Source organism: Notothenia rossii (assembly GCF_949606895.1).
Source record: "Notothenia rossii genome assembly, chromosome: 3".
In the NCBI taxonomy this organism is placed as follows: domain Eukaryota; kingdom Metazoa; phylum Chordata; class Actinopteri; order Perciformes; family Nototheniidae; genus Notothenia; species Notothenia rossii.
Window position 1 is genome coordinate 95,756,152 of NC_136901.1, and position 13,977 is coordinate 95,770,128.

At 42.0% G+C, this 13,977-nt stretch overlaps 1 protein-coding gene across 3 annotated transcripts in view; it reads left to right on the top strand.

Moving 5' to 3' along the window:
* LOC307032497 (NLR family CARD domain-containing protein 3-like) overlaps positions 1-13,977 on the top strand; it is a 43,825-nt gene that overhangs the window by 3,356 nt on the left and 26,492 nt on the right. For 2 of the 3 annotated variants that reach the window (XM_079670496.1, XM_079670494.1), the window contains exon 2: positions 8,809-9,043. In XM_079670496.1, coding sequence (XP_079526622.1) covers positions 8,907-9,043 — 137 coding nt within the window. In that variant the 5' untranslated portion in view covers positions 8,809-8,906. Of the gene's footprint in view, positions 1-4,387; positions 5,090-8,808; positions 9,044-13,977 lie in introns of those variants that run through there. The other variant, XM_079670495.1, reaches the window with a different exon arrangement.

The following is a 13,977-nucleotide window of genomic DNA, read 5'->3' on the forward strand; positions in this document are numbered from 1 at the left end:
GACCCATTCTCTCTGCAGACCCATCCTCTCTGCAGACCCATTCTCTCTGCAGACCCATTCTATCTGCAGACCCATTCTCTCTGCAGACCCATTCTATCTGCAGACCCATTCTATCTGCAGACCCATTCTCTCTGCAGACCCATTCTATCTGCAGACCCATTCTATCTGCAGACCCATTCTATCTGCAGACCCATTCTCTCTGCAGACCCATTCTCTCTGCAGACCCGTTCTCTCTGCAGACCCATTCTCACTGCAGACCCATTCTCTCTACAGACCCATTCTATCTGCAGACCCATTCTCTCTGCAGACCCATTCTCTCTGCAGACCCATTCTATCTGCAGACCCATTCTATCTGCAGACCCATTCTATCTGCAGACCCATTCTATCTGCAGACCCATTCTATCTGCAGACCCATTCTCTCTACAGACCCATTCTATCTGCAGACCCATTCTCTCTACAGACCCATTCTCTCTGCAGACCCATTCTCTCTGCAGACCCATTCTCTCTGCAGACCCATTCTCTCTGCAGACCCATTCTCTCTGCAGACCCATGCTCTCTGCAGACCCATCCTCTCTGCAGACCCATTCTCTCTGCAGACCCATTCTCTCTGCAGACCCATTCTCACAGCGTTTATCAACCTTTCTCTTACTCAATAACAAGAAACACTGATTGTTTTTACTTTGGCTGTGACTTTGTGTGTGCTCAGGGTGAGTTTGGCTGTGTTTCGCTAAACAAGGAAATCACACCTCCACGGAGCTCAGCGCGATTCACAACGTGAACCAACCAATCAGAGCACACTGTGCTCACAGGGAGGGTGGGGGCTGGAGCTACTGGAGCTACAACGAGCCGTTAAAGGCAGAGAGTGAAATTCAGTGAATACACGTAGTTTACAGAGATGCTGTTTAAGAAAACAAAGTGAGTTTGGAAAATTGCACAATATAAATCTATTCTAGTAGACCTCAACAATGGAATTATTACCTCAAACAGCGAGTCTGCATCGGTGCTGACTTCACCTGCTGCTCCACCTGCTGCTTCACCTGCTGCTCCACCTGCTGCTTCACCTGCTGCTCCACCTGCTGCTCCACCTGCTGCTTCACCTGCTGCTCCACCTGCTGCTTCACCTGCTGCTCCACCTGCTGCTCCACCTGCTGCTTCACCTGCTGCTCCACCTGCTGCTTCACCTGCTGCTTCACCTGCTGCTTCACCTGCTGCTCCACCTGCTGCTCCACCTGCTGCTTCACCTGCTGCTCCACCTGCTGCTTCACCTGCTGCTCCACCTGCTGTTTCACCTGCTGCTTCACCTGCTGCTTCACCTGCTGCTTCACCTGCTGCTTCACCTGCTGCTCCACCTGCTGCTTCACCTGCTGCTCCACCTGCTGCTCCACCTGCTGCTTCACCTGCTGCTTCACCTGCTGCTCCACCTGCTGCTTCACCTGCTGCTCCACCTGCTGCTTCACCTGCTGCTCCACCTGCTGCTCCACCTGCTGCTCCACCTGCTGCTTCACCTGCTGCTCCACCTGCTGCTCCACCTGCTGCTTCACCTGCTGCTCCACCTGCTGCTCCACCTGCTGCTCCACCTGCTGCTTCACCTGTCCGTCAGGAAACAAGCTGTTTACAAGTAGTTCCAGCAAACATCCACTGATAAACTGCGATGTTAAGAACCTCATGATAACCTCATATGTTTTAACTTAGGATCATACCTGTGTTTAGTCTAGAAAAAGGTAAATGTGTGCATTTCATTATAAAGTTGTGTATATTTACAGACCGTTGCAAAAACTAAGAAGCTTCTAAACATCAGGTTTAAAACTAAAAGAGCTTTTTTTGTTGTTGTCTAAGACAGTGCTTCTCAAACCTTTTTCAGTAATGTACCCCCTTTGAAACATTTTCTCAGCCATGTACCCCCTGACCGACCCCGGACGATAGAAAAAGACTATTTAAATCATTACAATATAGTGATGTTCCATCAGTGTGATTGATTAACTCCTTCATGCATGAATTACAACAAACTAAGGATATTTTAACATAACGAAAATAAATTAAAACAGTTTTTCAATTGAAGTGATATATGTTTAACAAACCAATGAACAAAATGAGATATGATGAAAAACTATCAAATACAATACACACATTTGACATGTTTATATAAGGACCTAGGTTCTAGGAATATTTTATATAAAATTGTGTTTTCTATTTAACTCATTGTATGAAGATTATTTTTGTAATCATGCATGGTATTTTTTTTAATTAACCTTTTTTTTTAATCTCACGTACCCCCTGCAGTACCCCCAATGTACCTGTTGGAGCCAATTTGCTTTGGGTTGTGCACGGGGTTTGTCTGTGTGTGTGAGTGTGCACAGGTGATCAGCTGGGATGAGAGGTTGGAGAGGAAGCCACACGTTTTTCAACCGTGTTGACCGTGTCTGAGCGTGTGCGTGATTGTTATGTGATTTTAGATAGGCCTTCGTAAAACAACATTTTAACTTTGTATAAAGAAATAAAGCATTACAAAGGACGTCATGGTGGACCTCATCCTTCACCACAACACGCGTTGGGAACTCTGACTGCTAACCTCCACGAGTGGCCTTTTTTGATGAGCGATCGCCGCTACAGTACCCCTAGGGGTCCGCGTACCCCCATTTGAGAATCACTGGTCGAAGAGATACTAGTCTTGTTCGAGACGAGAGAGACCGACGCAGACCTGCGCAATTGCGATCGCCATCTTGCTCGTGCGTTGCATGATGGTTAGTCATTTTGTCCGACTTGCTCTGGAGGGTTAGGGTTAGGTTACGTTGAAATCTCGCGGGACAAAGACGCCCGCAGCCTTGAGAGCGAGGCGGCACAGTTCCTCTCCACGGGCTGCGGAAGCTAAATGCTTGATGGGAAAGGACTCGCTGGTATCTCCAGCTGAGCGCTCATTGGTGGGTTTTACCCCGTGCTGCTGATGAAACTCTCCGATTGGCTCGGCAAAAGTTTGTTGTTGTTTTGTGTCAGTTTTACGTCGCCACTTCCATTAACATTTTCATCATTGTTCCTCAATGTTTATCATCATGAAATTAATATCTATATATGTTATACTACACTTGCACTGCTTACCGTTTTCATACTTTATATATCTTAGCATATTCATACACACTGTTCATACTGCTCTCAGGCTGCTGTGTGTATCTAGTGTAGTCATACACACTGTTCATACTGCTCTCAGGCTGCTGTGTGTATCTAGTGTATTCATACACACTGTTCATACTGCTCTCAGGCTGCTGTGTGTATCTAGTGTAGTCATACACACTGTTCATACTGCTCACAGGCTGCTGTGTGTATCTAGTGTATTCATACACACTGTTCATACTGCTCTCAGGCTGCTGTGTGTATCTAGTGTATTCATACACACTGTTCATACTGCTCTCAGGCTGCTGTGTGTATCTAGTGTATTCATACACACTGTTCATACTGCTCTCAGGCTGCTGTGTGTATCTAGTGTATTCATACACACTGTTCATACTGCTCTCAGGCTGCTGTGTGTATCTAGTGTATTCATACACACTGTTCATACTGCTCTCAGGCTGCTGTGTGTATCTAGTGTATTCATACACACTGTTCATACTGCTCTCAGGCTGCTGTGTGTATCTAGTGTATTCATACACACTGTTCATACTGCTCACAGGCTGCTGTGTGTATCTAGTGTATTCATACACACTGTTCATACTGCTCTCAGGCTGCTGTGTGTATCTAGTGTATTCATACACACTGTTCATACTGCTCTCAGGCTGCTGTGTGTATCTAGTGTATTCATACACACTGTTCATACTGCTCACAGGCTGCTGTGTGTATCTAGTGTATTCATACACACTGTTCATACTGCTCTCAGGCTGCTGTGTGTATCTAGTGTATTCATACACACTGTTCATACTGCTCACAGGCTGCTGTGTGTATCTAGTGTATTCATACACACTGTTCATACTGCTCTCAGGCTGCTGTGTGTATCTAGTGTATTCATACACACTGTTCATACTGCTCACAGGCTGCTGTGTGTATCTAGTGTATTCATACACACTGTTCATACTGCTCTCAGGCTGCTGTGTGTATCTAGTGTATTCATACACACTGTTCATACTGCTCACAGGCTGCTGTGTGTATCTAGTGTATTCATACACACTGTTCATACTGCTCACAGGCTGCTGTGTGTATCTAGTGTATTCATACACACTGTTCATACTGCTCACAGGCTGCTGTGTGTATCTAGTGTATTCATACACACTGTTCATACTGCTCTCAGGCTGCTGTGTATATCTAGTGTATTCATACACACTGTTCATACTGCTCACAGGCTGCTGTGTGTATCTAGTGTATTCATACACACTGTTCATACTGCTCACAGGCTGCTGTGTGTATCTAGTGTATTCATACACACTGTTCATACTGCTCTCAGGCTGCTGTGTGTATCTAGTGTATTCATACACACTGTTCATACTGCTCTCAGGCTGCTGTGTGTATCTAGTGTATTCATACACACTGTTCATACTGCTCTCAGGCTGCTGTGTATATCTAGTGTATTCATACACACTGTTCATACTGCTCACAGGCTGCTGTGTGTATCTAGTGTATTCATACACACTGTTCATACTGCTCTCAGGCTGCTGTGTGTATCTAGTGTATTCATACCCCTCACTGTTTATTCATCATTCAATTCATTCTATATTTTATTCTGTAGATTGTGTACATTACTTTTCACTTTACTGCTTGTTGCACTCCTGGTTGGAAGCTAAACTGCATTTCGTTGTCTCAGTACCTGTAATATGTGCAATAACAATAAAGTTGAATCTAATCTTGAGCAGGAACAAATGTGTTTATTTACATTAAACACAGTTGTCTTTATAAATGCAAACCGAGTCAAGCCGACTCCGGAGGTGGCGGTATGCACCTTCAAGTTGTTTGCAATCCGCCAAAACACCGAGAGAAGAAGAAGAAGCCGACTCCGAGCTGTCCGAATTCAGGCAAGCTTTTTGAGACCTCCCCCGGCTGCAATCGGCTATTCTTGTCTATTTTCGTGGCGAGCCGCAGCTCATCTCAAACAAGCCTACTGACTCTTCAGGTTTACAAATATTATATTTTGACCTAAATCAAAATATAATATTATTTTCAAAAGCTTTTTTTTGTCTGATGCTTCAATTAATTTTAAACAGACAGTTCAACAAAAGGATACCCACAAAATGTAATTTTATCATTTAGATATTGAATTGTTCTCTCTTAGTAAGATCCCATTTTCAATAACATTGCTGTCTTACCTTGACTTGAAGATGAAGTCCATTTGCCTATCCTTCTGGACAAAGCCCTCCTTATCTTCCTGTAGTTTCAAAAGTTGAATCATAAATCTAATTCTCCTGGAGGCCAAGGGAGGCCAGGCTTCCCCTGTTTTTTCGGATTGTAGTTATAATTTTAATAAATAAATAAAAACACTTCGTTTAGTTTCGGAAATTCTTTGTTGTGTGTTGCTGCCGGCCCGTCTCTCCCCCATTCTCATTGAGTATTTTACAAAGAGTGAAACAGTGCCCTTCTAGGTGTTATGGTGAAATAGCAATGAGATTTCTCCATAGAATTTTGGAAAATAGCTCGAAAAAAGGTCAGTGGAAAACGAACCTGTTAGGTAAATGCACGTTTTGTTCAGTCGGATAATATCCACATGTCTACCCTACTTTTATCATTTTCGAATCATAAATCTAATCGATAGAAGATAGATAGCGTCACTGCACCACTCTCACCGCCGTTAGAAAGTAGCAAGCAACTGAAGCAAGTGCAATTATGGAGGGTGGAGATTTGGAGTATTTAATCAAAAATAATTGTACTAAACTTCCGCTGCAGCAGCAACAACAAATACAATCTGATGACAGGCCAATGCCCAAACTGGAGCTGTGTACAGCGAGGAACAAAAGAGCCAACCGGACGTTAAACGTTAAAGGTCTCCTGATTTAGTTTGTGAATGAATGCTTATTAGAGTTTCGGCTGGAGATTACTTGCAGACCTGTCGGTTAGATCAGTGGTTCTCAAATGGGGGTACGCGGACCCCTAGGGGTACGTTGGAGTACTGCAGGGGGTACGTGAGATTTATTTTATGTTAATGGCAAAAAAACATAAGTAATGCATTTAAACAAACTACTAATAGTAGATTAACTACTTTATTCTAAGGTTCACGGTAGCTCTGGATAATAAGATGGGGAAAATAAACGGGGTAGGCTACTCTCTTTTCCTCTCCCTCTCCTGACAGCCTGTCAGTCTCGTGCAGCTCGCTGAACCTGTAATAACTAAGTGACCCGACAGTAAAGAATACACATATTTATAACTAGTATAGCTAGTTCCAGAGTAGATAAACTAACTAAGTGTGTTAGGTCTAACTCTTAGTGTATTTAATTTTGTTCCACTCAACGGTCCGCACGGAGCTGTGATCATGCAGAGCTGCGTGTTCTCCGTCAGCAGCAGCTGATCTGATCTCTCTCTCGCGTCCAGTTATACTTCACTCGTGTTTATTTCAAAATATATATCAGATCTAGCTAGTTCCAGCTAATGATATGACTGCCTGCTTATCAAAGGACACCTAAACAATAAGCGTTGCTTGGCAACGGCGTGTGGCCACAAAGTATAGTGCAGCATTATGCATATGTTTATATGAGGGGTCAAAATCCCATGCTCATAAAATGCTCATATATTTTTTTCTCTTCATTCCCCACGCCACAAAATAAATAAATATTCAAATTTTAGGAAAAGTAAGGAAGTTTGAGCAGTGTGGGTTTTATATGAACAGAGTTACACATATTTCAAAACGTGAAGTATAATAACTGCAGTTAGCCTTCCTGTCAGAATGACAAAGATCCTCAGTGAAGCACAAGCCCATATTTCTCACTACATTGTAAGTTCAATTTATGAAAAAGATCAGTTCAATGCAACTAATGTCGTCTTAGTGTTTGATGGATTGTAAACATTTGAAATGTAGCATTGAAGTGTTTCTCAGTTACAAGGTTGTTGTTTTAATAAATCAGACTCTGATGGTGCAGCGCTGTACTGTACCTCTTTATAAAGGCTTTTTTTCCTTAACAAATAGATTTTGTGCTGATCAGGGGGTACTTGGCTGATTTTTTTTTTCAAAGGGGGAACATGATTGAAAAAAGTTTGAGAACCACTGGGTTAGATAACAGGCGTGTGTAAGTCCTGCATCTGTGTGATACAAATGTGTGTAAAATGATACCGGGTGCTGTAATCACTCATCTGGTTACGTTATTACATAGAACACCACACCCCCCCCAAAAGAAAGGACGTATTATTGGCTAACCCCCTAATCTTTTCCCCACATCACGCTACTGAATCTATCGATAGATTTATGATTCGAAAATGATAAAAGTAGGGTAGACATGTGGATATTATCCGGCTGAACAAAACGTGCATTTATCTAACAGGTACGTTTCCCACAGATCTTATTTGGAGCTATTTTCTAAAATCCTATGGAGGAATCTCATTGCTTTTTTGTCGAGGGAAACCGAGCGCAGCTTACTTCCGGGTTTTAGGACGCGTCACTGCACCACTAAGTTGATGCGATTTGATTGGATTGTGAGGCAAGGGAAGCCAGCCGCCTCTGGCTTCCCTTGGCATGGCCCTGACCAATCACAAGTTGGCAGGGGCATGACGTGAGCCTCATCTGATTGGTCAATCCCTCCATTTTTCTTTAGCAAGGGAAGCCAATTTCGCTGGCCTCCTCTCACAACAGAGAGTGCAATCTACTGTTTCACCATAACATCTAGAGGGGCGCTGTTTCACTCTTTGTAAAATACTCAATGAGAATGGGGGAGAGACGGGCCGGCAGCAACACACAACAAAGGAGAATTACCGAAACAAAACAAAGTGTTTTTATTTATTAAAATTATAACTACAATCTGAAAAAACAGGGGAAGCCTGGCTTCCCTTGGCCTCCAGGAGAAAACACCACTGCAATTGGAGAGCTTCATCAGCAGCACGGGGTAAAACCCACCAATGAGCGCTCAGCTCGAGATACCAGCGAGTCCTTTCCCATCAAGCATTTTGCTTCTGGAGCACGTGGAGAGAAACTGCTCCGCCTCGCTCTCAAGTCTGCGGGCGTCTTTGTCCCGCGAGAATTTGACATCTCATGTAGGCGAGCCTCCAGAGCAAGTCGGACAAAATGACTAACCATCATGCAACGCACGAGCAAGACGGCGATCGCAATTGTGCAGGTCTGCGTCGGTCTCGCTCATCTCAAACGAGCCTTGTAACTAAAGTTTATCGAGCACAGGAAATATATCGCTGCTGTAATTGGTTGTTCCTCGTCACATGACCGGAGGAGTATTTAAAGAAAGAAAATATAAAGAGTAATAATTTATAAATATATACATGTGAAAATATAAAGAGGAATGATTTATAAATATATACATGTGGAAATATAAAGAGGAATGATTTATAATAATATATGCATGTGTAGATTGGCCACCAGAGGGCGACAGATCCCCTCAGCCTCATTCACAGGAACACTGTTCACTAAAGAACAATTCAAATCTATAGTAAACAGAGATAAGAGTAAAGGAGCATGAAATACACATTATTAAGATAAATAATATTAAAATACTTCTGTAAACAGGAATCGTGGTAACAAATCATGAAATAAATAAAAATGAATACAACAATTAAATGTAAATCTAATATAAATAATATATGAAACAATTATAAATACAAGGGGTAATATAAAGCAAACTCATTTTTAAATATAAAAGACATACATTTAAGAATGAATAAATGTGGAGATTTTATTTTCAGAGTCCAATAGAAGTGAAGCGTGATCCCAAAGAAAGGCAAAGAGGAAGCAACAGGAAGTGGTTTCCTCCTAAAGGTTACACTGTGAGGGTCCTAACAACATGGACCTGGAACCTGAACCTGGACCTGGACCTGGACCCGGACATGGACCGGGACCTGGACCCGGACATGGACCGGGACCTGGACCTGAGTCCTCTAAGAGTGACCGCTCAATGGAGCCTCAATCTGCTGATGGGGGGTAAGACTCAAACTGACTAAAAGCCGTTTGATATAAAGTCAGTTGTTGTCTGTGTTAAGGAAGTCCAAAGGTCAAAGGTTTGATTTGTCATATAAACTGATACAGTGAAGTAGTGATCATTGTTTGCCTGGCTAGCTTGGTTGACTTGTATTTTGTAATTTTTTTTAATTAAAAGCATACATTGAAAAACAAAAAAAACATTTGGAGAGGAGCTGGAGACACAGCACCGATTTAAAAGATGTCTGCCGATGCTCAGTTTCTGGAAGTTGTTAATGGGTGTAGTTAACGGGAGAAGTTAAAGGGAGTAGTTAATGGGAGTAGTTAACAGGAGTAGTTAACGGGATTAGTTAATGGGAGTATTTCACGGGAGTAGTTAATGGGAGTAGTTAATGGGAGAAGTTAATGGGAGTAGTTAGCGGGAGTAGTTAGCGGGAGTAGTTAATGGGAGTAGTTAACAGGAGTAGTTAACGGGAGTAGTTAAAGTGAGTAATTAACAGGAGTAGTTAACGGGAGTAGTTAACGGGAGTAGTTCACGGGCGTAGTTAGTGGGAGTAGTTAATGGGAGTAGTTAACAGGAGTAGTTAACGGGAGTAGTTAACGGGAGTAGTTGATGGGAGTAGTTAACAGGAGTAGTTAACGCGAGTAGTTAATGGGAGTATTTCACGGGAGTAGTTAATGGGAGTAGTTAATGGGAGAAGTTAATGGGAGTAGTTAGCGGGAGTAGTTAGCGGGAGTAGTTAATGGGAGTAGTTAACAGGAGTAGTTAACGGGAGTAGTTAAAGTGAGTAATTAACAGGAGTAGTTAACGGGAGTAGTTAACGGGAGTAGTTCACGGGCGTAGTTAGTGGGAGTAGTTAATGGGAGTAGTTAACAGGAGTAGTTAATGGGAGTAGTTAACAAGATTAGTTGATGGGAGTAGTTAACAGGAGTAGTTCACGGGAGTAGTTAACGGGAGTAGTTAAAGGGAGTTGTTAACGGGAGTAGTTAACAGGAGTAGTTCCCGGGAGTAGTTAACGGGAGTAGTTAAAGGGAGTTGTTAATGGGAGTAGTTAACAGGAGTAGTTCACGGGAGTAGTTAACAGGAGTAGTTAACAGGAGTAGTTAACTGGTGTAGTTCACGGGAGTAGTTAGCAGGAGTAGTTAATGGGAGTAGTTAACAGGAGTAGTTAATGGAAGTAGTTAACGGGTATAGTTCACAGTAGTAGTTAATGGGAGTAGTTAACAGGAGTAGTTAACGGGATTAGTTAATGGGAGTAGTTAATGGGAGAAGTTAATGGGAGTAGTTAATGGGAGTAGTTAACAGGAGTAGTTAACGGGAGTAGTTAACGGGAGTAGTTGATGGGAGTAGTTAACAGGAGTAGTTAACGCGAGTAGTTGATGGGAGTATTTCACGGGAGTAGTTAATGGGAGTAGTTAATGGGAGAAGTTAATGGGAGTAGTTAGCGGGAGTAGTTAGCGGGAGTAGTTAATGGGAGTAGTTAACAGGAGTAGTTAACGGGAGTAGTTAAAGTGAGTAATTAACAGGAGTAGTTAACGGGAGTAGTTAACGGGAGTAGTTCACGGGCGTAGTTAGTGGGAGTAGTTAATGGGAGTAGTTAACAGGAGTAGTTAATGGGAGTAGTTAACAAGATTAGTTGATGGGAGTAGTTAACAGGAGTAGTTCACGGGAGTAGTTAACGGGAGTAGTTAAAGGGAGTTGTTAACGGGAGTAGTTAACAGGAGTAGTTCCCGGGAGTAGTTAACGGGAGTAGTTAAAGGGAGTTGTTAATGGGAGTAGTTAACAGGAGTAGTTCACGGGAGTAGTTAACAGGAGTAGTTAACAGGAGTAGTTAACTGGTGTAGTTCACGGGAGTAGTTAGCAGGAGTAGTTAATGGGAGTAGTTAACAGGAGTAGTTAATGGAAGTAGTTAACGGGTATAGTTCACAGTAGTAGTTAACAGGAGTAGTTAACTGGAGTAGTTAACTGGAGTAGTTAACGGGAGTAGTTAACAGGAGTAGTTAGTGGGAGTAGTTCATGGGAGTAGTTAACGGGAGTAGTTAACAGGAGTAGTTAACTGGTGTAGTTCACGGGAGTAGTTAACGGGTATAGTTCACAGTAGTAGTTAGCAGGAGTAGTTAACAGGAGTAGTTAACTGGAGTAGTTAACGGGAGTAGTTAACAGGAGTAGTTAGTGGGAGTAGTTCATGGGAGTAGTTAACAGGAGTAGTTAATGGAAGTAGTTAACGGGTATAGTTCACAGTAGTAGTTAGCAGGAGTAGTTAATGGGAGTAGTTAACAGGAGTAGTTAATGGAAGTAGTTAACGGGTATAGTTCACAGTAGTAGTTAGCAGGAGTAGTTAACAGGAGTAGTTAACTGGAGTAGTTAACGGGAGTAGTTAACAGGAGTAGTTAGTGGGAGTAGTTCATGGGAGTAGTTAACGGGAGTAGTTAACGAGAGTAGTTAAAGGGAGTAGTTAACGGGAGTAGTTAACGGGAGTAGTTCACGGGAGTTGTTAACGGGAGTAGTTAACTGGAGTAGTTAACTGGAGTAGTTAACTGGAGTAGTTAACAGGAGTAATTTACAGGAGTAGTTCAATATCGTCCGCCACAAATAAATATTGTCTGCAACAAAATAGATCTCATAAAAATAATAATAATAATAATATTATTATAGTAGTTAACAGGAGTAGTTAAAGGGAGTAGTTAACAGGAGTAGTTAGTGGGAGTAGTTCATGGGAGTAGTTAACGGGAGTAGTTAACGGGATTAGTTAATGGGAGTAGTTAATGGGAGAAGTTAATGGGAGTAGTTAATGGGAGTAGTTAACAGGAGTAGTTAACGGGAGAAGTTAATGGGAGTAGTTAACGGGAGTAGTTGATGGGAGTAGTTAACAGGAGTAGTTAACGCGAGTAGTTAATGGGAGTATTTCACGGGAGTAGTTAATGGGAGTATTTAACGGGAGTAGTTAATGGGAGTAGTTAATGGGAGAAGTTAATGGGAGTAGTTAGCGGGAGTAGTTAGCGGGAGTAGTTAATGGGAGTAGTTAACAGGAGTAGTTAACAGGAGTAGTTAACGGGAGTAGTTAACGGGAGTAGTTCAAGGGCGTAGTTAACAGGAGTAGTTAATGGGAGTAGTTAACAAGAGTAGTTGATGGGAGTAGTTAACAGGAGTAGTTCACGGGAGTAGTTAACGGTAGTAGTTAAAGGGAGTTGTTAACGGGAGTAGTTAACAGGAGTAGTTCCCGGGAGTAGTTAACGGGAGTAGTTAAAGGGAGTTGTTAACGGGAGTAGTTAACAGGAGTAGTTAACAGGAGTAGTTAACAGGAGTAGTTAACTGGTGTAGTTCACGGGAGTAGTTAGCAGGAGTAGTTAATGGGAGTAGTTAACAGGAGTAGTTAATTGAAGTAGTTAACGGGTATAGTTCACAGTAGTAGTTAACAGGAGTAGTTAACTGGAGTAGTTAACGGGAGTAGTTAACAGGAGTAGTTAGTGGGAGTAGTTCATGGGAGTAGTTAACGGGAGTAGTTAACGAGAGTAGTTAAAGGGAGTAGTTAACGGGAGTAGTTAACGGGAGTAGTTCACGGGAGTTGTTAACGGGAGTAGTTAACGGGAGTAGTTAACTGGAGTAGTTAACAGGAGTAATTTCCAGGAGTAGTTCAATATCGTCCGCCACAAATAAATATTGTCTGCAACAAAATGGATCTCATAAAAATAATAATAATAATAATATTATTATTTATTTATCTATTTTTGGTGGTCTAATGCAGGGGTTCCCAAAGGTTCCCGAGGGGGGGTCGTGAGATGATTCAAAAACAAAAAAACAAATAATACAATACAATTATTTTTTATTATTATTATCCAGTGTTTCCCACATAATTTGATTCCATTTGCATTATTGGCATAATCATGCAAATGATCCATAATTTCATTAAATATGTGCATATTTGAATAATTTCAGGAACACAATTCTAGAGGTCGCGTTAACCGAATATTTTCCGTCTATGACGGATTTCTTTTAACAATGACGGAAAAATCTGAAAGTCATTTTGAAGGATTAGAACAAACTCAGAACAGCGCCAAAGCTTCCCCGCAGCGAGGCTCCGGTGTTATTCATGCCCGCAAAAAAGGAAATGATATCGTTTCCAAACCTAACTTTGCCGTACAAATCATTGAAATGTCACGAACAGTTCACGAGCGTGCTCTCTCTCCCCCCCCCCTGGTCAGAGTTGTTACAGACCGATGGGTATTAATGGATTTTGACGGAAATGTTACGATCCTGTCCGTTAAAATGACGGGCAGCAAAAAAGTCTAGCGCCACCTCTGCACAATTTTGAACATTGGATAAAGTCAGGTTAAAAATTCTTGCTTCATTTTGTAATCATATTAGAATCTAAAGTTTTTACAGAAGGGATTTTGCATATCTCTTTTTATCACTCCATAAATCAGAAAATACTGTCAACAGCCCTAAAATATCAATTTTTGCCATGTTTTTAGGTTTAAAATGAATGATATGAACGAACCCTTCTGCAAAAGCCTTCATGATATTGATAGGAATATAACTGGAAGGTTTGGTGTGTCTACGTGCTACTGAAGTGGAAATGTCTCACTCAGAATAAGAGAAAAAACTCATTTTGAGAAAAGGACCTTTACAGATTGCAGTGAGGCGCTAGCTAAGCCCTCCTGTTCTCTGGATGACAGCTTGCGCCTCGACGCACTCCGTGAAGGTATTTCATGTTCGGGGTCATTTCTTTTTTGTCTAGCATTGCTTCGTGCAAGTGACAATTGTTGTCATCTTCTCTGTGAACGTTTTTATCGCTGTTCTTTTGCCATTTTGAGATTTAAATTTCCAGGGAAAGCTAACCAGGAAGTGTTTTAGCACACCACGTGACGCATCTGAACCAATCACGTTGTCAGAAGTTGACACCAGCCAATGAGATTTAGTTTCTTGATTTAAGACC